Source organism: Thalassophryne amazonica, chromosome 3 (assembly GCF_902500255.1).
Source record: "Thalassophryne amazonica chromosome 3, fThaAma1.1, whole genome shotgun sequence".
In the NCBI taxonomy this organism is placed as follows: Eukaryota; Metazoa; Chordata; class Actinopteri; order Batrachoidiformes; family Batrachoididae; genus Thalassophryne; species Thalassophryne amazonica.
In genome coordinates, this window is record NC_047105.1 from 132,264,494 (window position 1) to 132,290,283 (window position 25,790).

Here is a 25,790-nt window from a genome sequence, read left to right on the forward strand (position 1 = left end):
AACTTACAGTATTGCGTGAATATGAAAGCTGCTGATGGTTTTAGGCTTGTAGTCAGACCAGTTAGCTTTCTTCTCCTCCATGAAGAACTTAATGTGGTCATTGTCGTTAGCTGGTAAGCTTTAAATGTGTTTTTCCGACGCAGTTTAGATATGTATGGAGTACGTTCCATGTCTCACTTGGTTTTTCTAATCATGTTGCTTTGTAGTTTGTAACAAACGTGATACACGATCCAGACAGATTGTCATGGTAAGGGTCTGAAATCTGAAAATAGACCTGAAATCAACCGGAACACGCGTAGTGTTGTAGCGATAACAACAGGTTTTATTTCACCTCTTTCAATTCCTACATGTACCCCGAGCTGTGGTTGGACAGCAAATTGAACTGGACAACTCACACAAAACACCTGCACAGGAAGGGACAGAGCAGGCTGTACTTGAGGAGGCTGCAGTTGTTTAACATCTGCAGGAAACTCCTGTGGATGTTCTACCAATCCATATAGCCAGCATCCTCTTTTACACCGTGGTTTGCTTGGGGGGGGGGCAGCACATCAAAGGACACATCCAGGCTGGACAAACTGAACAGGTGGGCTGGCTCTGTGGTTGGCATTAAGCTGGAGTCTCTGGTGACGGTGGCAGAGAACACTAGACAAACTGCTGGATATTATGGACGATGCCAGCCACCAGAGGAGCCTCTTCAGCCACAGACTGTGCCTTCCCATGTGCAGGACCAACAGACTAAAAAACTCCTTTGCCCCTCAGGCCATCACACTGTACAACTCCCCACTCGGGAGGCAGGGGAGGAGGAGTAACAGGAAGACAGAGGACAGGAAAGAGAGGAACAGCAGCAGCCAGTATTTCTGGTATTTATATTTTGCAAAGTTATTTTTACTTTTGAAAATCTATGTGCTTCTAACCCTGTGTGCTGCTATTCAATGCTGATGGAGGGTGATTCTTTAACTACGGGCACTATTGGCCTTGTAAATGTAATTTCCACCACACCATTGCCTTACAATATAAAGCGGCTTGGGGCAACTATTTGTTGTGATTTGGCACTATATACACATGTGCTCTGATGTCACTGTTTATCTCCATAGAAACTACCCAAACAATCTTTCATACAAACTGTTTAAAGGGACATTACAGTGTTGTGGTGGAAATTATGGCAATAGTGTGGGACAACTACATTTTGTTTAAAAAAAAAGTCACAACAGTTGTATGACATTGAATATCCCAATTATGTTTTATTTTACTGATATTTTATTCAGAGATATTTTGAAACATTAGAAAAAAACGTTTCTTTACCATTCATTTTTATCATTGAAGATCAAAAGTCTGGGTGTGGGAGAAGCACAAAACGGCAATATTTGCATATAATGATGCTGAAAAAAAAAGGTGAAAAATAGACTACTAGAACAAATTTCTTAACACACTAATTGTAAAGATAACTAGAAAAGTGTGAAATTTCCCCTTTTTTCTGTTTTTTATACAATATGATCAAAGGACATAAGTGCCTGTAGTCTAAGAATCACCCTGGAACCTTCAGTTTGTGCTTCCCTGAGGGAGTCTTCCCAAGGGATTAATAAAGTTCCGTCTAATCTAATAGGTCTTCCTGCTGGGACCTATTTGTTCTGGCAGGAACTGGACCTGTATGAATTCTCATGTGTTTAATGAGATTACCCTTTTGTGTGAAACCTTTACCACACTTAGAACAGCCAAATGGTTTCTGCCCCATATGAATTCGCATGTGTTTCTTCAGATAACCCTTTTGTCCAAATTTTTTTCCACACTCAGAACAGTCAAATGGTTTTTCCCCTGTATGAACTATCATGTGTGAAATAAGATTCCCTTTTTGATGAAATTTTGCGCCACATTCAGAACAGTCAAATGGTTTCTCTCCCGTATGAATTCTTGTGTGTTTGATCAGATTGCCCTTCTGTACAAATCTTTTACCACAGCTAAAACAGCCAAATGGTTTCTTCCCTGAATGAATTAGCAAGTGTTTCTTCAGATCACCCTTCTGTCCAAATTTTTTCCCACACTCAGAACAATCAAATGGTTTCTCCCCTGTATGAACTATCATGTGTGCAATAAGATTGCCCTTTTGACGAAATTTTGCACCACACTCAGAACAGTCAAATGGTTTCTCTCCTGTATGAATTTTCATGTGTTGGACCAGACTGCCCTTCTGTCCAAATAGTTTCCCGCACACCAAACAGGCAAATGGTTTCTCTCCTGTATGAATTCTTATGTGTGAAATCAAATAGGCCTTCCGTCCAAATCTTTTGCCACACTCAGAACAGCCAAATGGTTTGTAACCTGTATGAATTCTCAAATGTTTGATCAGATTGCCCTTTAGCCCAAAGATTTTACCACACACAGAACAATCAAACATTTTATCTGCTGAATGAATTCTCATGTGATTGATGAGACTACACTTGAATACAAATATTTGACCACAAACAGAGCATCCAAATGGTTTCTCTCCCGTATGAATTCTCGTGTGCTTGGTCAGATTGCCCTTCTGTACAAATCTTTTACCACAGTTAAAACAGCCAAATGGTTTCTGCCCTGAATGAATAAGCAAATGTTTCTTCAGATCACCCCTATGCCCAAATCTTTTTCCACACTCATAACAGTGAAATGGTTTCTCCCCCGTATGAACTATCATGTGTGCAATAAGATTGCCCTTTTGACGAAATTTTGCACCACACTCAGAACAATCAAATGGTTTCTCTCCTGTATGAATTTTCATGTGTGGGATCAGACTGCCTTTCTGTCCAAACAGTTTACCGCACACTGAACAGCTAAATGGTTTTTGACCTGTATGAATTCTCATGTGTTTGTTCAGATTGCCTTTTAGCCCAAATCTTTTACCACACTTACAACAGCCAAATGGTCGATATCCTGCATGAATTTTCATGTGTGTTTTCAGATCTCCTTTCTGTCCAAATGTTTTACCACACTCAGAACACACAAATGGTTTATCTCCTGTATGAATGAACATGTGCCCAACCAGATTATTCTTTCGCCTAAATTTTGCACCACACTCAGGACAGGAAAATGGTTTCTCTCCTGTATGAATTCTCATGTGATTGATCAGATTGCCCTTCTCTCCAAATCTTTTACCACAATGAGAACAACCAAATGGTTTCTGCCCTGTATGAATTCTCATATGTGCGATCAGATTGTCCTTTCGTCTAAATTTTGCATCACACCGAGAACAGTCAAATGGCTTCTCTCCAGTATGAATTGTAACATGTCTAATTAGGTTGCCCTTTAGGCCAAATCTTTTACCACAGTCAGGACAGCTAAATGGTTTTTCACTTGCTTGCTGTCTTGTGTATAGTTTTGAATAGTTCACATGACAAACATCATCATGATGAAAGATATTAAAATCTTTCTTAGTAATGTTGGGAACAGAGAATTTGCTTTTTTCCAGTGGTTTCTCATATTTGTCTCCATCATCTTCTACTGTCAGTATTCTGTGTACTGTTGAGCTGCTGGCGACAAGCTCGGCCTCTGTGCACTCATCACTTTGGCTTTGATGAACGCGTGATGACTGTGTTTTTTCTTCAATATTTTCACTCTTCACAGGGACAGCAGTGAAAGAGAACATAGTAATATCAGCCTCCTCCAGCAGATGAAGCTGCTGTCCTTGCTGACTTATCCAGAGATTCACTTGTTCCCCTTTAATGTCCTCTTGATCAATGCTTGGATTCCACGCCTGCTGTTCAGGGAGAATTTCATTTTTATTCAGCAACAACTTCGGTCTGTCTGCAAAGAATCAAGGAAATGGACAACATTTAAAATAACATTCATTAACAAAAGATAAAGTTGCAAAGGCATGATCATAGCCTGACTTCAGTAAGTTATTACAATGATGGAACTGATACTCTGAAACATATACATCAGGAATGTTTCACATATTCTTCAACTGCAGCCAGCCATTACATATTTAGAGCTTTGGTGATTAGCCCAACTAAATGAAACCCAAACACAATTCTTGCCTTGACAGGATATGACTGGACAGAAGTGACATGAGCAATCACAGCTGATTGCAGTGTGAGTTCCTGCTCAAACTTGTGTGGTGTTCATATGTTTGCTACTAAAAATTGTGTCCAAGTTTCATTTAGTTCTGCTTATCGCTAAAGTTCTAAAATTGTCATGGGTGGCTGCAGTTCCATTCGAATGGTGGTGTTCCATTTTCCTCCATGGCTTTCTGGTTTTGGTTGCTGTTTTAAAGCATTTGAGATTAATTAAGCAGCCTCTCCTTTTCTGCACTTTTTTATACATGTTTTCCCTCCTGCAAATCAACCTCTAACCTAATTAGAGTACAGTGTTCTTCTGAACAATGTCTCGAATAACCAATTTTCCTAGAGTTTTTCAGAGAGACATGCACTACAACCAGCATGTACAACATTTGCTGCCCACGGGTTTAAATAACGGTCACCTGTAAGGGTGTAATAATGGACACAAAGTGTAGACACTATTTTTTTGAACAGCCTAATATTCCTTTTCCTTTACTTTCTGTAGGGCCCAAAAGGATGTTAGCCGACTAACAGAGGTACAGAAGGGCATCATGAGAGCGAGGTCTTGGATGCACAATAAATACAACAAGATGTCTATGGAAACTGCCAAGCAAAGGCTCATATCTTTGGCTACTCAGCTGAAGAGATACACCAGAGGTAAAAAAAAAATAAATGGCCTGTTCTCCAATGACCCATCCAGGGTGTACGCCCAGCTGAAAGGAGAAAATGGTAACAAAAACAGACCCACCCAGAACTGAGACTGAGAAGACTGGAAGACCATCTGGGAGAAAGAGGCATCACATAACACTGATGCCAAGTGGCTGGTGGACCTAAGAGCACACCACAACCACCTCCCAGAACAAGAACCTGTCAACATCACAAAGGTAGACATCCAACAACAAGATAAAGAGCTGGACAGCAACAGGGCCTGTTATGATCCACACCTGCTTACTGAAGAAGCTAGCAGCACATGTGCGCCTGGCAGTACAAATGGATGGGCTACTAACAACAGGTACTCATCCAGACTGGCTAACACCCCTGTCACACCTTGACGATTTAGCCAACGTATGCCAACCATATTAAAAACGCTGGCATATGTCTAGTAAGTTAGTGGTAAGTTCTGTATACGTTAAGTGCATGTTGGAAAAACATAATACGCGAGTCCGCTGAAAATTTTTGGGCATGCACAATATTTTCAACATATGCCAGGGTACAACACATACACCTGGGAATTCCACAAGCCAATAGGAACCATGATGAAGAATGCAAGAAGGTCAGCCAGGTGCTGAGAAGCCAGCTCAATGGTAATACTAAGATCCGAGCCATCAACACATACCAGTCATCAGATACCCAGCTGGGAAAATAAGTTGGCCACAGGAAGAGATAGATGTCACCGACGTCAAGACATGAAAACTCCACATAATGCACAGAGGTTTCCACCCAAAGTCCAGCACCCTGAGGCTCTATGAGCAAAGGAAGGAGGGAGGGTGAAGATGAGTGAGGGTCAAAACCACAATCCAAGATGAGACAAGGAGCCTCCAGGAATACATCAAAAAGATGGTCCCCTGACATCAGCTGCTAAAAGAATGCCTCAGACAGCTGAAGACAGAGGGTGATAAGGAACGGGAGGAGGATATAATCACGAAAGACCAAGTCCCTCCATGGGATGTACCAACAACAGACAGAGGAAGTCAAGAAGACCTACCAGTGGCTTGAGAAGGTGGGCCTAAAAGAATCACAGAGGCTCTGCATTGGTGCGATTGGCAAAGGACAAAAAAAGCAGGAAAATATATGGCACACCTAGCATGATGCGCTGAACCTCCCCCCTGACACACACACACACACACACACACACACACACACACACACACACACACTACTTAAATACATTTAATTAAACAGTGCACACTGAATTGACTCTGTGTCAGCTATCAATAGTATTGGGACATGTTCATCCAGGAGTCGGCAAGACCTCATTCATGACATTCTTTTGCCGACTGGGGATGTGGCAAGGAAAAGGGTTGAGATAACACTGATGTGGGTTCCAGCACATATAGGTATCCCAAGAAATGAGAAGATGGATATGATCGCCAGAAACATGACAAATGAAAGCACAGACATCAGTGTCAATCTTTTCAAAGCAGAGGGCAAGTGTATTGTCTGGAGGGAAATTAACTTACAAAAGGCAAAAATGCTGGGAGCAAGATACTAAGGGTAGGCATTTATTTTCAATAGCAAGTAAAGTGACAGATTCAGTAAATAACTGTGGAAGAAACAGGTGGAAAAGAAAGGATGAAATCACTATTGCTAGACTGAGAATTGATCATACTTTCTTGAACATTACTCGTTTCCTCCTAGTAAAGCATCGGTATGGACTACGGCAGAAACTGCAGCATGTTCATGTATTGTCATAAATATTCCAGAGAAAAGCAAGCGCTTCTCTCAGAATTTAGAAGAATAGGCCTGAAATAAGTTTCTGCAGAAGTAGTTTAGACATAGGGTCAAGTGGGGAAGTGTTGGCTTTTTAAATACCTGAAAGACACTGTACTCATCAAGAGGATTTAGTACTGCTATAACAGACTGATGCAGAAGGTGGAAGCAATTCAACAATAAGAATGCCACCTGTTGTTAAAGGCCACTTGAGGCACTTGATTTATGCACTTGGGGAACGTTTTAAGGGAGGAGCGCATTTCCGCATTTACAAAATGCCACAAGAATCACCCAAAAAATATAAAGTACTTAATTTACTCATATTAGGGTTCAGTCTGAATAAATTGTCTGACCCACTGATTGTGCAGCTAAGGCTAATCTAACATTAGCTGCTAAAACAGTGCTGCACAAAACACCACAGAAGATGACAGAGCCTGATTTGTTCACAGGGGTACGTTTTAAGGGAGGAGCACATTTCTGCATGTACAAAATGCCACAAGAATCAACAAAAAAATAAAAGTACTTAATTTACTCATATTTGAGTTCAGTCTGAATAAATCGCTGGACCCACTGATTGTGCATCTAATATTAGCTGATAAAACAGTGCTGCAGTACTGTTGTCATGATTTATTTTCAATTTTCACTCACCACAGATAAATTCGCAAAGGCTCCGTTGCTCAAAAGAGGAATTTTGGATTGAGTGTGTTCAGATCACACTGACCGACTGCTCGACAGTCGGTGGGCGTTATGTGCACTTCAACGCACCCCCACCCCCAAAAGAAAATTAAACAAAAATGCAGATTTGTATGATTCACAAGAGCCTCATTGTCAGGTCAGAAAAACTGGATTTCCTGCTATATCCGGAAGAATCACACCCCAATCTGATCACGGCAGTACAAGAAGCAGCCCTAGGCACCAGATCCATTGAGGCAGGAGTTTACCACAGCCAACAGGACCCAAGCTGTGGAAATGTACCCCAGGGAGTCCAGCACAAAATAGCAAGATGCAAGCGGGGACAGCATACACTGAAGCACAACCAAGTCTCGGGAATTGTATACAGCAACACCTGTGCTGCATACGGAATTAGAAGTCACCATAAAAAGTGGTTGAGAAAAACAGGGCTAAAGTCCTGTGGGATTTCAAATTCCAGACAGACAAGCAGCTGCAAGCCAACCGACCAGACATAGCGGTGATTGACAAGGGAAAGAAGACCTTAGTTGTGATCAATGTGGCAATCCCAGCTGACAACAACATCACATTATTCATTCATTCATCTACCGCTTTGTCCAATTAAGTGTCGCGGGGGGCTGGAGCCTATCCCAGCAGTCATAGGGTGTGAGGCGGGGTACACCCAGGACAGGACGCCAGTCTGTCGCAGGGCCACAAATAGATATATATATATCTATAGATATATAGATATATATATATCTCTCATCATCATCTCAGCTGCAGAGCTGTAGTCTTACACACCTCTCTGCAGCTTCTCTCCCCCTGCCATCCCCTCATTACCCCATCCCCGTAGAGACGGTGCCTGCTCCCAGACCACCAACAACCAGCAAAAATCTATTTAAGCATAAAAATTCAAAAAGAAAAAATAATATAGCACCTTCAACTGCACCACAGACTAAAACAGTTAAATGTGGTCTATTAAACATTAGGTCTCTCTCTTCTAAGTCCCTGTTGGTAAATGATATAATAATTGATCAACATATTGATTTATTCTGCCTAACAGAAACCTGGTTACAGCAGGATGAATATGTTAGTTTAAATGAGTCAACACCCCCGAGTCACACTAACTGTCAGAATGCTCGTAGCACGGGCCGAGGAGGAGGATTAGCAGCAATCTTCCATTCCAGCTTATTAATTAATCAAAAACCCAGACAGAGCTTTAATTCATTTGAAAGCTTGTCTCTTAGTCTTGTCCATCCAAATTGGAAGTCCCAAAAACCAGTTTTATTTGTTATTGTCTATCGTCCACCTGGTCGTTACTGTGAGTTTCTCTGTGAATTTTCAGACCTTTTGTCTGACTTAGTGCTTAGCTCAGATAAGATAATTATAGTGGGCGATTTTAACATCCACACAGATGCTGAGAATGACAGCCTCAACACTGCATTTAATCTATTATTAGACTCTATTGGCTTTGCTCAAAAAGTAAATGAGTCCACCCACCACTTTAATCATATCTTAGATCTTGTTCTGACTTATGGTATGGAAATAGAAGACTTAACAGTATTCCCTGAAAACTCCCTTCTGTCTGATCATTTCTTAATAACATTTACATTTACTCTGATGGACTACCCAGCAGTGGGGAATAAGTTTCATTACACTAGAAGTCTTTCAGAAAGCGCTGTAACTAGGTTTAAGGATATGATTCCTTCTTTATGTTCTCTAATGCCATATACTAACACAGTGCATAGTAGCTACCTAAACTCTGTAAGGGAGATAGAGTATCTCGTCAATAGTTTTACATCCTCATTGAAGACAACTTTGGATGCTGTAGCTCCTCTGAAAAAGAGAGCTTTAAATCAGAAGTGCCTGACTCCGTGGTATAACTCACAAACTCGCAGCTTAAAGCAGATAACCCGTAAGTTGGAGAGGAAATGGCGTCTCACTAATTTAGAAGATCTTCACTTAGCCTGGAAAAAGAGTCTGTTGCTCTATAAAAAAGCCCTCCGTAAAGCTAGGACATCTTTCTACTCATCACTAATTGAAGAAAATAAGAACAACCCCAGGTTTCTTTTCAGCACTGTAGCCAGGCTGACAAAGAGTCAGAGCTCTATTGAGCTGAGTATTCCATTAACCTTAACTAGTAATGACTTCATGACTTTCTTTGCTAACAAAATTTTAACTATTAGAGAAAAAATTACTCATAACCATCCCAAAGACGTATCGTTATCTTTGGCTGCTTTCAGTGATGCCGGTATTTGGTTAGACTCTTTCTCTCTGATTGTTCTGAGTTATTTTCATTAGTTACTTCATCCAAACCATCAACATGTTTATTAGACCCATTCCTACCAGGCTGCTCAAGGAAGCCCTACCATTATTTAATGCTTCGATCTTAAATATGATCAATCTATCTTTGTTAGTTGGCTATGTACCACAGGCTTTTAAGGTGGCAGTAATTAAACCATTACTTAAAAAGCCATCACTTGACCCAGCTATCTTAGCTAATTATAGGCCAATCTCCAACCTTCCTTTTCTCTCAAAAATTCTTGAAAGGGTAGTTGTAAAACAGCTAACTGATCATCTGCAGAGGAATGGTCTATTTGAAGAGTTTCAGTCAGGTTTTAGAATTCATCATAGTACAGAAACAGCATTAGTGAAGGTTACAAATGATCTTCTTATGGCCTCGGACAGTGGACTCGTCTCTGTGCTTGTTCTGTTGGACCTCAGTGCTGCTTTTGATACTGTTGACCATAAAATTTTATTACAGAGATTAGAGCATGCCATAGGTATTAAAGGCACTGCGCTGCGGTGGTTTGAATCATATTTGTCTAATAGATTACAATTTGTTCATGTAAATGGGGAATCTTCTTCACAGACTAAAGTTAATTATGGAGTTCCACAAGGTTCTGTGCTAGGACCAATTTTATTCACTTTATACATGCTTCCCTTAGGCAGTATTATTAGACGGTATTGCTTAAATTTTCATTGTTACGCAGATGATACCCAGCTTTATCTATCCATGAAGCCAGAGGACACACACCAATTAGCTAAACTGCAGGATTGTCTTACAGACATAAAGACATGGATGACCTCTAATTTCCTGCTTTTAAACTCAGATAAAACTGAAGTTATTGTACTTGGCCCCACAAATCTTAGAAACATGGTGTCTAACCAGATCCTTACTCTGGATGGCATTACCCTGACCTCTAGTAATACTGTGAGAAATCTTGGAGTCATTTTTGATCAGGATATGTTATTCAAAGCGCATATTAAACAAATATGTAGGACTGCTTTTTTGCATTTACGCAATATCTCTAAAATCAGAAAGGTCTTGTCTCAGAGTGATGCTGAAAAACTAATTCATGCATTTATTTCCTCTAGGCTGGACTATTGTAATTCATTATTATCAGGTTGTCCTAAAAGTTCCCTAAAAAGCCTTCAGTTAATTCAAAATGCTGCAGCTAGAGTACTGACGGGGACTAGAAGGAGAGAGCATATCTCACCCATATTGGCCTCTCTTCATTGGCTTCCTGTTAATTCTAGAATAGAATTTAAAATTCTTCTTCTTACTTATAAGGTTTTGAATAATCAGGTCCCATGTTATCTTAGGGACCTCGTAGAACCATATCACCCCAATAGAGCGCTTCGCTCTCAGACTGCAGGCTTACTTGTAGTTCCTAGGGTTTGTAAGAGTAGAATGGGAGGCAGAGCCTTCAGCTTTCAGGCTCCTCTCCTGTGGAACCAGCTCCCAATTCAGATCAGGGAGACAGACACCCTCTCTACTTTTAAGATTAGGCTTAAAACTTTCCTTTTTGCTAAAGCTTATAGTTAGGGCTGGATCAGGTGACCCTGAACCATCCCTTAGTTATGCTGCTATAGACGTAGACTGCTGGGGGGTTCCCATGATGCACTGTTTCTTTCTCTTTTTGCTCTGTATGCACCACTCTGCATTTAATCATTAGTGATCGATCTCTGCTCCCCTCCACAGCATGTCTTTTTCCTGGTTCTCGCCCTCAGCCCCAACCAGTCCCAGCAGAAGACTGCCCCTCCCTGAGCCTGGTTCTGCTGGAGGTTTCTTCCTGTTAAAAGGGAGTTTTTCCTTCCCACTGTAGCCAAGTGCTTGCTCACAGGGGGTCGTTTTGACCGTTGGGGTTTTACATAATTATTGTATGGCCTTGCCTTACAATATAAAGTGCCTTGGGGCAACTGTTTGTTGTGATTTGGCGCTATATAAAAAAATTGATTGATTGATTGATTGATCATCAATTTTATTTATATAGCGCCAAATCACAACAAACAGTTGCCCCAAGGCGCTTTATATTGTAAGGCAAGGCCATACAATAATTACGGAAAAACCCCAACGGTCAAAACGACCCCCTGTGAGCAAGCACTTGGCGACAGTGGGAAGGAAAAACTCCCTTTTAATAGGAAGAAACCTCCAGCAGAACCAGGCTCAGGGAGGGGCAGTCTTCTGCTGGGACTGGTTGGGGCTGAGGGAGAGAACCAAGAAAAAGACATGCTGTGGAGGGGAGCAGAGATCAATCACTAATGATTAAATGCAGAGTGGTGCATACAGAGCAAAAAGAGAAAAACACTCAGTGCATCATGGGAACCCCCCAGCAATCTAAGTCTATAGCAGCATAACTAAGGGATGGTTCAGGGTCACCTGATCCAGCCCTAACTATAAGCTTTAGCAAAAAGGAAAGTTTTAAGCCTAATCTTAAAAGTAGAGAGGGTGTCTGTCTCCCTGATCCGAATTGGGAGCTGGTTCCACAGGAGAGGAGCCTGAAAGCTGAAGGCTCTGCCTCCCATTCTACTCTTACAAACCCTAGGAACTACAAGTAAGCCTGCAGTCTGAGAGTGAAGCGCTCTATTGGGGTGATATGGTACTATGAGGTCCCTAAGATAAGATGGGACCTGATTATTCAAAACCTTATAAGTAAGAAGAAGAATTTTAAATTCTATTCTAGAATTAACAGGAAGCCAATGAAGAGAGGCCAATATGGGTGAGATATGCTCTCTCCTTCTAGTCCCCGTTAGTACTCTAGCTGCAGCATTTTGAATTAACTGAAGGCTTTTCAGGGAACTTTTAGGACAACCTGATAATAATGAATTACAATAGTCCAGCCTAGAGGAAATAAATGCATGAATTAGTTTTTCAGCATCACTCTGAGACAAGACCTTTCTAATTTTAGAGATATTGCGTAAATGCAAAAAAGCAGTCCTACATATTTGTTTAATATGCACTTTGAATGACATATCCTGATCAAAAATGACTCCAAGATTTCTCACAGTATTACTAGAGGTCAGGGTAATGCCATCCAGAGTAAGGATCTGGTTAGACACCATGTTTCTAAGATTTGTGGGGCCAAGTACAATAACTTCAGTTTTATCTGAGTTTAAAAGCAGGAAATTAGAGGTCATCCATGTCTTTATGTCTGTAAGACAATCCTGCAGTTTAGCTCATTGGTGTGTGTCCTCTGGCTTCATGGATAGATAAAGCTGGGTATCATCTGCGTAACAATGAAAATTTAAGCAATGCCGTCTAATAATACTGCCTAAGGGAAGCATGTATAAAGTGAATAAAATTGGTCCTAGCACAGAACCTTGTGGAACTCCATAATTAACTTTAGTCTGTGAAGAAGATTCCCCATTTACATGAACAAATTGTAATCTATTAGATAAATATGATTCAAACCACCGCAGCGCAGTGCCTTTAATACCTATGGCATGCTCTAATCTCTGTAATAAAATTTTATGGTCAACAGTATCAAAAGCAGCACTGAGGTCTAACAGAACAAGCACAGAGATGGGTCCACTGTCTGAGGCCATAAGAAGATCATTTGTAACCTTCACTAATGCTGTTTCTGTACTATGATGAATTCTAAAACCTGACTGAAACTCTTCAAATAGATCATTCCTCTGCAGATGATCAGTTAGCTGTTTTACAACTACCCTTTCAAGAATTTTTGAGAGAAGTATATATATATATATATATATATATATATATATATATATATATATATATATATATATATATATATATATATATATGGTGTTGCGTCCAGTTTGCTTTTTGCTTTGTGTGTTTGGTTTCCCCCCCCTTTTTCAATTCAATTTCAATTGTGCCAAATCACCAAGCTGCCTCAAGGCACATCACAAGTAAGGTCTAACCTTACCAACCCCTAGAGCAAGCACACAGGCAACAGTTGGTTGTCCATTCGGCTGCTCCCGTTTTTTGTGTTCAGGGGTCAACACAGCGGATACAACCAGATCTGCATTGATATTTGGCACAGGTTTGACGCCGGATGCCCTTCCTGACACAACTCCAGTGTTAGCTGGAGAAACACACACAGCCGCTGGTGTTCCAAAGAGGTCTCCCATCCAAGTACTAACCAGGTCCCGCACTGCTTAGCTTCTGAGATCTGACGGGATCAGGCTGACAGAGCAGATCGGCTGCAACACACAGGCAACAGTGGTAAGGAAAAACTCCCTCTGATGATTTGAGAAAGAAACCTCAAGCAGATCACACTCAAAGGGGTGACCCTCTGATTGGGCCATGCTACAGACACAGTTGACAATACAAATATACAGGCAATTTTTGTCTTTTGTTTCTATCTGTACCTGCGTGAATGACTTATCAGTTCAATGCGCAAGTGACAATCTCTGCTGCATCTGTGGCACATGAACCGTGATGCTTGCTGAGGCTGTCGCTCCTTCCTCCTGACTCATTGCTCAGCAAGGCCTTGGTTCCTCTCCTACTCTGTGCACCTGTTCTGACAGTAAGGCACCAGGCTGTGGTCCTCTGCACACTGCTCCCACGTTGACATTGATGCACCACATTTTCATGTCCTTCTTGCAGACATCCTTGAAGCGCAGGCGTGGTTGACCAACCAAACGAGTGCCCTCTGCCAGCTCACCGTATAGTAGAGCTTTAGGAATGTGGCCCAGATCTATTCTCCTGATGTGGCAAAGCCAACGAAGGCGCCTTTCATCAAGAATGGTGAACATGCTGCTCATGTTGGCGAGTTCCAAGACCTCTGTGTTGGGCACCTTGTCCTGCCATCCGATGTGCAGAATTCCTCTAAGGTACCTCAGATGGTAGCTAGTGAGCTGTTTCTCATGTTTGGCGCAGGCGTTCCATGCCTGACTGTAGAAGAGTGTGCTGAGCACGCAGGTCTGGTAGACGTGCAGTTTTGCCTTCTCAGTGAGGCTGGAGTTGTTCCAGACTCTGCGGCTTGGTCTTGCCATAACTGCTGCTTCCATCGCAATCCTGCTGTTCATCTCTGCATCAACGGAGAGTGAGTTAGAGATGGTTGATCCAAGGTATGTGACGTGTTCCACGGCTTCCAGGCTGTACCCGTCAATGTGAATGTTAGGGCCCTGTCCCACTGGTATTTAGGAGGATTTGCGTATGCATTGCGCACAAAATTGGCTCATATTCGCTTAACATCTGCAATATGCATGAAACATGCTTGTATGAGTCGACACCCGCACACGCACACAATTATCCGCAGAGGCATGTTTTTCAGTTTCTAGGATTTTTGAGCTGCACAAAATTTTGGCTGCATATGCCATCTGCCTTACATACTTCATACATACTCAATACATAATCTATGCGCTGTATATTCGCCGTCATAGGCTGATATCAGCAATTGACAGGGATCTGCAGCTTGGCAGCGGACTGGGACAGCTGAGCTCCTTTCATACCCAATCATGACACTCACCTGTTTCCAATTAACCTGTTCACCTGTGGAATGTTCCAAACAGGTGTTCTTTGAGCATTCATCAACTTTCCCAGTCTTTTGTTGCCACTGTCCCAACTTTTTTGAAACGTGTTGCAGGCATCATTTCAAAATGAGCAAATATTTGCACAAAAACAAAGTTAATCAGTTTGAACATTAAATATTTTGTCTTTGTGGTGTATTCAGTTGAATATAGGCTGAAGGGGATTTTCAAGTTATTATATTCTGTTTTTATTTACATTTCACACAACGTCCCAACTTCATTGGAATAGGGGTTGTAGGTTAAACCAATAACTTTATTTTAGATTATATAAACATTTAGAAAAGAGACACACACTTAATTCCAACACTACATTTAATAATTATTTAGTTAAAGTTAACACTTTTCCCCCATTTAACTTGACCCATTTTCTCAGAATTTCAACCTTCAACATTTTCAGTGTTCTCCAGACTGAATGTAACTGTGTGCTTTCTGCAATTGTAATACTTGCAGTTCACAAAACCAAAGTACTGGGTATCCTTTCTTTTTCTTCATGAAATTGTGTGTCTTTTCCTCATCTAAGGTCATGAATTGGTGTGTAAAATCTGGACACTTTGATGTCTAGTGGAATGTCTGTACAGAGTTTGTATGCAAAGATGATGATGATGTGGGACATTTTGACCCAAGACACTTAAATGCGAACTGTTCAGATCCAAAAACAAACATGTATCTTTGATATGCTCAGAGATGCATAAATGCATTCATGTGCCATAAATACTTCTATTGTTCCATTTGAATTGACACTGAGAATTATTATTTTTGAGTTCTTTGAATTGTCATTTGCTTTGTGTACTTTCTGAGCCAAAACGTTAAGTTGTGTGAAAGGACTGGGGTGGGAAAATTGACCTGACCCAAGAAAAAAAACTTTGGAAAAAGGTTTGGTGGGTAAATACACCTGAAAATGCACCAGAATGCATCCTTGTCCTTTTTTTTCCATGGCCGACTTTCATCACTGATAATTAGACCCTGAAAGTTAGTGGGGATTACACTGAAGTCACCAAAGTCCACAGGACAAGGCATCCATGTTGCTGGACTCTATACTGCTACCCAATACGCAGTCTATGCAAACACCGAACACAGGAGCCAGAAGACACAGCAGATGAATGCAAGAATTCACTGCAAAGAAGTCAGTCTCTGAGGAGCAGCCACACTATCTGTGTATTGTCTGGCTGTGATGCCCAGCAACATACTAGGAATTCCATGAATTCTCAGGACGCCCCACAAAGCAGCTCAGGTAGCCAAATCAAATGTGCTGCAAAAACCAACAGGCTGCAAAGAATCACTGCTCATATTAACATCCAAGTTCAATGAGTACTTGCAGTGCTCGTCTTAGATGTGAAGCCAGAATGATGTGGTCACCGAGTGACAAGTAACTGTGACTGAACCCTGTTTAGAATGATCCTTGCAAGAACCTTTCACATTCAACAGAGTGCTTCGAAATGGCAATACCACAAGACAGGACCAAATCCTAAAGTCTTACAACTACAGAGGATCCCCTGTACAAGGAGACTAAATCCAAACTCTTATCGAATACAAGAGTATTCCAAAGATAATTGACTTTGAACCCTAGGCAGTTTCTGGGTGTCACATTTTTCATTATTTTGAGCTCATTCACTGCACCGAGACATTCCTGCACCTCTTCACAAAAATGTGGAGAGAACTCACAGTAATACAACCTGTTTACGAGGTCTGTTAGAAAAGTATCCAACCTTTTTATTTTTTTCAAAAACCTGATGGATTTGAATCACATGTGCTTGCATGAGTCAACCTTGAACCTTCGTGTGCATGCGTAAGTTTTTTCACGCCTGTCGATTGCGTCATTTGCTAGTAAGCAGCCTTTGTGTGAGGATGGGTGGAGTCTCTCGTCGTTTTTTCTTTGCAAGGAAAATGGCGGAACGACTGGAGCAACGCGAATGCATCAAATTTTGCCAGAAACTGGGCGACAGCCAGGTGGAAACCATTCAGATTATTCAGACGGCTTTCAGTGACGATCCTATGGGCATCACACAGATTAAGGAGCGGTACAACCGGTTTAAAGACGGCTGCACAACGGTGGAGAGCGTGCCTCACTCCAGGCGGCCATCAACATGCTGAAATGACCAGATCATTTTCAAAGTGAACACTGTGGTGATGCGGGACCATTGTGTGACTATCCGAGAAATTGTGGAAGAGGTGGACATCAGCACTTTTTCGGCACATTCCACTGTGACAGAAGATTTGGCCATGATAAGGAGTGGCAGTGAAATTCATGCCGATGGCTTCGGCATGAAGCTGACGGCAGAGCAAAAGCGCCACCGTGTTGAAGCCTCACACGACATGTTGTGAAATGCTCACCTCTTCCACAATTTCTCGGATAGTCACACGACTGAAAAGCCACCGAAAGCCGTCTGAATCTTCCGAATGGTGGAAGAGGTGGGCATCATTTTTCCGAGTCCAGCAAGTCCTGTGAGAATTCAACACGGTGGTGCTTTTGCTCTGCCATCAGCACTTTTTCGGCACATTCCACTGTGACAGAAGATTTGGCCATGAAAAGGAGTGGCGGCGAAATTTGTGCCAAAGCTGCCGTAATTTCTTGGATAGTCACACGACGGTCCCGCATCACCACAGCGTTCACTTTGGAAATGATCTGGTCATTTCAGCATGTTGATGGCCGCCCGGAGCGCGGCTCGCTCTCCACCGTTGTGCAGCCGTCTTTATACTGGTTGTACCGCTCCTTAATCTGTGTGATGCCCATAGGATCATCACCGAAAGCCGTCTGAATAATCTGAATGGTTTCCACCTGGCTGTCGCCCAGTTTCTGGCAAAATTTGATGCAGTCGCGCTGCTCCAGTCGTTCCGCCATTTTCCTTGCAAAGAAAAACAACGAGAGACTCCACCCATCCTCACACAAAGGCTGCTTACCAGCAAATGACATAATCGACAGGCGTGAAAAAACTCATGCATGCGCATGAAGGTTCAAGGTTGGCTCGTGCAAGCACATGTGATTCAAATCCATCAGGTTTTTGAAAAAAATAAAAAGGTCGGATACTTTTCTAACAGACCTCGTACAATACCAGTACTCTGTATTTGAGTTTTCCTCTCTGCAACAAGATTCACAAGGAGAATTTCAAACTCTTCTGTTTTGGTAAAAAACTGTAGAATGCTGCAGTTGCAAAAAAGAAATCTCAAATAATGTTTGCTGAAATTTTGATCGTCAGTGTTTCAAAACATTATAAACATTACAAAATTATTCTCCACCTTACAAAATATGTAGTTTTCAATTTTCAATGCTCCTTTCGCCTTTCATCTTTAAAATTTAGTAATTATTTTAACTCCAAATATCATCAGTCTGTCTTACCATCAGTAAGTGGTTGTAAATGACTGCATGGACCCGAGTCGCTGGCTGGTTGTGGTCCTCCATGGTCGTCTCTACGAGCTTCTATTTTCAGTGTTCTGTGTACAGTTGCATTGCTGGAAAGAAGCTTCACTTCTGTGCTCTGATCTCTTTGTCTTTGATGAAGCTGTGAAAACTGTGGGTTTTCTTCATCTTCACTCTTCAAAGACAACAGTGAAAATGTACTTAGTGATCATCAGCCTCCCTCAGCCCATGATGCTGCTTTACCTTCTGACTTACCCACAGCTCCTCCTGTTCCTCTTTAATGTTTGGAGCTTTTAAGTCATTTTGGTCCAGATTCAAGTGTTCTTCCTGTTGTGCAAGGCGAACAGCTTCTTTACGCACCAACAGCTGGTGCATGTCTGCAATGAGGAATTTACCGTAAATGGATGAAATGAGTAACATTATAAAACATTGCAATGTGTTTCTGGATGTCACCTGAGAACAGCATGTTAAATTTAATTCAATAAAGGCTGACAATTTATCGGCATGACTGATTGCGTAGTTTTTCTTTTGTTGTTTTTTGCTTGTGGATTGTGTGTGTGTGTGTGTGGGGGGGGGGGGGGGGGGGAGAGACATATGTATTCAGTGTTCACTCTTGAATTTTACAATCGAGGGCAGCTTTACTTTCATTTTTAAATTTCAGAGGTTATTTTTTACACCAGCTTTAGTTTACATTTACACAGATAAGATAGATTTGACAAAGATGCTTTACTGCCATTGGAGGCACAGCAAACAAAATTAAGAGCAATGCTCCGCTTATGTATCAATACAAAACAATGAAACATTCACTCAAGAATACACTTTCTCTATAAAAAGTAGAGAATACTATAAAAAGTATAAAGCACCAAGATAAATAGTGCAAACAAGGCAGATTAAAAATATTTTACATTTTGCAATGAATAATAAAATTTTGACACTTAAGACTGTATAACACACTTGGGATTATACTGCACATTTGACAATGTATTGAACATTTGTGTACATTTTCAAATGTAAGCAAAATAACAGTGAATTACTTTCACGTGTGGAGTAGACTAGCCCAGACTCTTCAGTTATTGTCCTGGGTGACTTCAACAAAGGGAATCTCTCCCACAAGCTTCCCAAATACAGACAGCTCATCAAATGTCTGACCACAGAGTGCAGAATTCTGGATCACTGTTACACAACTATGAACAATGCTTATGCCGTCCCATGTACCACTCTGGGACATTCGCCATGGTCCACCTGATTCCTATCTACAGGAAATTAGAAATTAAAACTCTGCAAACCTGCAGTGAGGACATCTAAAATGTGGAGCAGTGAGGCTGTGGAGGATCTACAGGCAAGTTTAGAACAAACAGACTGGGATATGTTCAAGACTGCCACCAACAGTCTGGATGAGTACACAGATGCTGTGACTTCATACATCAGCTTCTGTGAAGACTGCTGCATTCCATCACAAATGACGGTGAGGTATAACAACGACAAACCCTTGTTCAGTCCTAAACTCGGAGAGTTGAGGCTGTAGAAGGAGGAGGCTTTTAAGAGTGGGGACAAGGTCAGGTTTAAACAGTCTAAAGGCGCCCTGACACTTGCACGACTTTGATCCGCGCACTTGCACACATTTCGTTGTGACGATCCCACCCGATGTGTTCCAGATGTGGTCCAGCGAGTTATCAGCATCAATTTGAACAACTAACCCTAATCCTAGGCTCGTCTGCCATACATCACACTGACAAAGTGAGGAACCTTGACCTACACATTTGCGATATTACGAGGACAGCTTTTTTCCCACCTGTGAAATAGTGTGAACATTTGTACCATCCCATCTATGGCTGATGCAGAGACAATTTATGCATTTGTCTCTTCTAGACTGGATGACTGCAATTTTTTCTTATTTTCATTTATATAGCACCAAATCACAACAGAGATGACTCAAGGCGCTTCACACAAGTAAGGTCTAATCTTACTAACCCCCAGAGCAGCAGTGGTAAGGAAAAACTCCCTCTGAGGAAGAAACCTTAAGTAGACCAGACTCAAAGGGGTGACCCTCTGCTTGGGGCATGCTACAAACATAAATTACAGAACAATTCACAAAACAAAAATACAGGCTGTTGGTGCACAGGACAGGGGGGTCTCCAGCACAAATACCACACCCATCTCTGGATGAAGCTGCACCTTAAACAGAGAGAAAAAACAGAATCAGGCATCAGAAAGACAAGAAATACAGTATAATTTGTCAGCATTAAACAACAAGACCCAGAATTTAGGTAAAGTTGAAGCAGCGGCACACTCCGTTTCCTATTAAAATGAATTAAGAGTAAAAAGCATAGAACTATACTATGCCAGTATGCTAGCCATACGAAAGGGAAAATAAGTGCGTGTTAAGTCTGTACTTGAAAGTCTCCACAGAATCTGACTGTTTTATTGATGCAGGGAGATCATTCCACAGAACAGAGGCACGATAAGAGAAAGCTCTATGACCCACAGACTTCTTATTCACCCCAGGGACACAAAGTAGTCCTGCACCCGGAGAACGCAAAGCCCGGGCCAGTACATATGTGTGTGTTCGCGCGCGTACGCTTTCAACCTAAGGTCCCAAGTGACCTCCCTCTTGGTGCCCCCAGTCACCATAGCATGTTTAGTGTGGACTGCTTAATTACCGTGGCTGTGCATAGCGAACACACACGCGCGCACACACGGTCAGCTTTATATATTAGACACCAGAACTTTAAAATCTGACCTCACAGCGACAGGAAGCCAGTGATCAAACTTTCAGCTTTCTGTCAAGAGTCTGGCAGCAGCATTTTGAACCAGTTGGAGACTCCTAATGCTGGACTGTGGAAAACCAGAAAATAGAACATTGCATATAGCGTCCATAAAAATCATATAGAGGGATATGATTTGCAAACTTAATACCCATTACTACATTTGATGATATTGAAATTGAGGATGGCCCAATGGTTGTTCCAGCAATATCAAAGATTTCATGTCTGCTACCTACAACGCGGGTGGAATGTCTCAAACCTAAACTGACTTCTAGAACTCTGGAAACATCGCTAAACCCAAACAGTCCGACTGTCAACCCCACTGAGGTCCTTAGTCTGGGTCTCATTACAATAAGATCACTATCCTCAAAATCACTGTTGATTAATGATCTAATTATTGATCATCACTTAGATATGACTGGGTTATGTGAAACCTGACTTAAACCTACAGCTGTTCTCCCCTTAAATGAGGCCTGCCTACCAGCATTTGCATTTAGTCACATTCCTCATGATGCGAAGCAAGGCGAGGATGTTCTTATTTATAAATCTAGATTTAGCTTATTAGCTGTTGGGGTCACAAATATAACTCGATTGAGCATCTGATTATCCGCTCTGCTCAGGATATTACGCACCGACAAGGTCAGAAGAATAAAAAACAGCCGTATTACTTTGTCACTGTATATAGACCTCCTGGCCCATATTCTGAATTCTTAGATGAATTTGGTGCATTTATCTCTAACTTGTCAACTCGTGCAGATAACATTCTGATCATTGGTGACTTGAACATTCATATAAATAAGCCTTCTGATCCCTTCTGCAAATCATTTATGGAAATTGTGGATGTATTAGGGTTTCGGCAATGCATTCGGGACTCAATGCACATTAGTGGAAATACCCTGGATTTGGTTCTCGCAGGTGGTATTGCTGTCACAAATGTTGACATCATGCCTCTTACATCAGTGGTCTCTGATCACTCATTAAGTTTACAGTTTCACTGCCGTGTTTAGTGCAACAACAACCTTATATATCACTACGGTGATGCATCAACTCCTCAACTAAGAACTTGAAGCTAGACTGCCTGATGTCTTAGCTTCACATCTGGCAAATAATCAGTAGACAGTTTGTGGATAGTTTAAATTCAGTGCTCAAAACCACACTCGACATGATTGATTAGAATATTAAATATCTAGCAGGTTATTCCAGCTGTGTAGCTATGCTCACTATTTATTTGTTCTTGCTATTGCATTAGCATTCTTACTATTGTAACCTTCTCTGTGTATATCTGCAAATACTGTGAAAAGCCATACATGAAGAATGTCATGTATGCAGCAGTGTACTGCAAGGTGCAACAAATCATTAAGGCTCTGAGCATGCAGCAGACAGGCATTCCACTTCAAGGAAAAATTAATCTGCATTAGCCGCATCAGATTCACATACCCTCTCATCAACTCCTGGTCCCTCTGGCATTAGAGGATTCTTTGACCATATGGATTAAACCAGTAAGAGACATGCAGATGAATGTTTCGCACATGCAGTCTATGCAACTGACTCACCTCTGATGCTGCTGTCCAAAGTATAGTTTGAGTAATAGTTAACTCAACTTTGTGTTCTTCAATGAAAAGATTGATTGTTCAAGTTTATTTAATTAACAAATAAATCTGTTTAATCATATTATTTTGGATATATGTCTGCTTATTACAAAACAATTATTTCTGCTTTGATATGGTACCTTTCCATTAAATTACCCCAATTCCCATTTAATTCTCATAATTCCCATGGAAAGGTTCCAATTTAGAATATTTCCAAAATTCCTTTCCCATGGAAATTTATCGGAAACTTTCTGGAAATTTTCCACCCCTTTGCAACCCTAAATACAGACCAGTGATACTGACTAACAATGACTGCCTACACCATACTACAAACTGAGCAGTAAATTAAAACATGAATGTAAGTTCTGCGTCTGTAAGAACTCTTTAGTGGACTGAATATTAGCATCCAGCTTATTTTCCAACTTGTGTGCAGAATATGGAACGACTTTACCTCAAATGTGATCATCAAATCATTCTCAGTTATGAATTATGACGTAAATGTAAAGCAGCATTTCCAGTTTACAGTAAGTTGTTGATGTTGACCTTTTTGTTCCAAGTGCTGAATCAAAATAAACCAAGCCATGTGCTATAATACAAACTGCTGCCACCATAATCCTCGTCTTTGTTTTTTCTGAGGTCAAAAATCACTGATGATCGAGGATAAGAGGACGTGGAAACATCCAGAATGAACACTAATAATTGATCCAGAGGTTTTTACATATGTCAAAATGTAACATCTTTTTTATAAAATCATTTGCAGTCTGTTGCATAAGTGTTCACAGATTTACTGGTAGAATAGTTAACATCATGTTATACAGTATAAACAATATAAACATGAAGTTTAGTGAACAAACCTGCTCTGTATAAGCAAACATGAGGATTAAAGACAGCATCCAGCACTTTCCCCCCTTTGTTCTCTTCTTGTAAACGACGGATTTCTTCTTTACAGCCTGCAATCATTCCTTCATAGTCGGTGATCATTCCTTCATAGTCTGCAATCATTCCTTCATAGTCGGCAATCATTTCTTCAAACAACTCAAATATCTCTTTGTCAGTCGTCGTTAGCCGTAGTTTCAGCATGTCTCTCAGCTGCTGGGCTTTAGACATGTTTGTAGAATCCCTAAGAAAATCACAGAAGAAAAGTCATTGAACAACTGAGTCACAAAACCAGTGAACCATCAAGTAGAGACTTGATGTAGAGTTCAAGTGAGTCCAGTTATGACTCATGAAGTAAATGGAAAGCAGCAATTTCAGTTTCCAATAAGTTATTGATGTTGACCGTTTGTGCCAAGTGTTGGATCAAAATAAACCAAACCTCAATGTGCAATAATACACCAACTGGTTTAGGACAGTGAAGGAATGACTGAAAACAGGCTGACTTAATTGTTTGCTGCTGCTCCATTCGTTCAGGCTGATGAATTATAAGGCCATGACAACTAAATTTTCCTGTGCTCCTTGAGATCCCCAACTGTGCACATTTTCATTGGACACCTGCTGCAACCATGATTTGCTGTGCACATCTGACTTCTTTCATTAACAGTGGTTGGAGCAGAAAGAGGCAGACTGATCTCTAGGGTTTGTGACCCCTGTTCTTAAGACTAATATTTTAATGCGTGTTCACGCACCAATTAATTAAATTTTGCTTCTTGTTTAGGGCCCTATCACACTAGAACATGAATGCTATACGACTCACACAACTTGGAAAAACAAACAGAACTCCAGCTGCAGTCGTATGAGACAGACATTACGAATACCCAGAATGTGGTATGGAGCCAGCACGAAAGATTCTCACAATTAGGAGTGCAGCAGTACCTGAATCCAGGTGGACTACCCAGTGTGCAAGGTGAACACAGACATAAATCATCCCCCATGAAAAATAAAAACAGAATAAAACTAGAAGCACTCAGAGATTGCAAACCTCCGCCAAGGCCATGGGGTCACTGACGCCATAACATCTACACGCCGTGGAATCACTGAACCTAAAAAAGTCTAACATTGATGTTTGCTCAGTAGTAAAAAAAGTTTCATCTGCTGTGACTGGATAGCATGTATCCTTAGTGCTTGGTATCACAGTTTACTGCAACTTGCACCTTTCCCAGAAGCTGCTGTCATCTGAGCACTGATATTGATATTGCATGTGCTTATAGACAAAAACAAATGAGACAAAATTCAATTTATCATTCAACTAAACTGCAAATATATGAATTTTTTTAACATTTATGAAACACTTCTCTAAACAAGGCCATAGGGTCACTGACCCTAAAGAGATTCCCTCCTTGGCACAAATTTAAGAAATCTTACAATTTGAAAACAAATGCACCCGAACATGATGACAGCTGCAACTGCTTAATGCTAACTTTCAGCACAAAATTAAAATGTTCTATCATGCCATAGATTTACATATATAATATTGATTGAATACATGCGCATGATGTGATGATTAATGCTACGCTGAGGCTCACCGGCTCATTGTCTTAAGCTCTGAGCTTCCAAATACCTGTTTAAAGTTTGCTCCACAATTTCCATCTTCAGAGTTCCTGTTGAAGCTGTGAGGCGTATGTGATGTTACTCCAGGAAGCTGTTGTTTCATTCCAGCTTGAACTCACAAACACTGGACCTCTAAGAAAAGACATTGTTTAACCTGGAAAAGTACCAGGAATAGAGCCCGACCGATATATCGGCCGGCTGATATAAGCCCTTTTCAAAGTACTCACTATCGGCCGAAATTTTGCCGATAGAACGCCGATAATTTCTCATAAACAGAACAGTTACTGAAATAATGTTTGTCAGCAATGTAAAATGTCCTTGCACTGTTTGCCCAGTAGATGGAGCTCTGACTCCATTCAATTGAGAGCTGCTTACACCCCTGCTTAAATGTGTTCATCACCAGCCCCTGTAGTTCGTCGTCACACTGCAGTGATCGGCTGACAAAAGCATACAAGTTTATAAGGATGTTGTTTGTAATAACTTTGCGATTACATTCACCCCACATTTCTCCTGTTTCAGTTCAACTCAGTTTGATTAACTCAGTTTATGTAGTAATGTGTCAAATGTGCTTCATTGCGTCGGTCACGCTTTTTATTAAGCCCACGTTGTGTAGACCTTATTTCTAGCATGAAAAACTTTCATTTACTGCTAAGAGGTTGAAACATTCAGATTCACTGGTCAC

At 41.1% G+C, this 25,790-nt stretch overlaps 1 protein-coding gene across 1 annotated transcript; it reads right to left on the reverse strand.

Annotated features, from left to right (window-relative positions):
* Window positions 1-1,509: 1,509 nt before the first annotated feature.
* On the reverse strand, window positions 1,510-25,242 carry LOC117507622 (zinc finger protein 419-like). The gene is made up of 6 exons (XM_034167445.1): window positions 25,119-25,242; window positions 23,476-23,741; window positions 18,523-18,644; window positions 18,247-18,442; window positions 2,669-3,774; window positions 1,510-1,828 (listed from the first exon to the last, which is right to left on the reverse strand). The coding sequence occupies exons 1-6, from the start codon at window positions 25,145-25,147 to the stop codon at window positions 1,592-1,594; spliced, it is 1,956 nt and encodes a 651-aa protein (XP_034023336.1). The 5' UTR covers window positions 25,148-25,242; the 3' UTR covers window positions 1,510-1,591.
* Window positions 25,243-25,790: the final 548 nt, after the last annotated feature.

What these genes read in the sequence shown, in the direction of transcription:
- LOC117507622 (XM_034167445.1), bottom strand. Translation starts at nt 25,147, where the DNA reads ATGGAAATTGTGGAGCAAACTTTAAACAG. An exon ending in GTGGAGCAAACTTTAAACAG is followed by an intron (nt 23,742 to 25,118) that starts GTATTTGGAAGC and finishes TGATTTTCTTAG; the next exon opens with GGATTCTACAAACATGTCTA. An exon ending in AGGAACAGGAGGAGCTGTGG is followed by an intron (nt 18,443 to 18,522) that starts GTAAGTCAGAAG and finishes TTGTCTTTGAAG; the next exon opens with AGTGAAGATGAAGAAAACCC.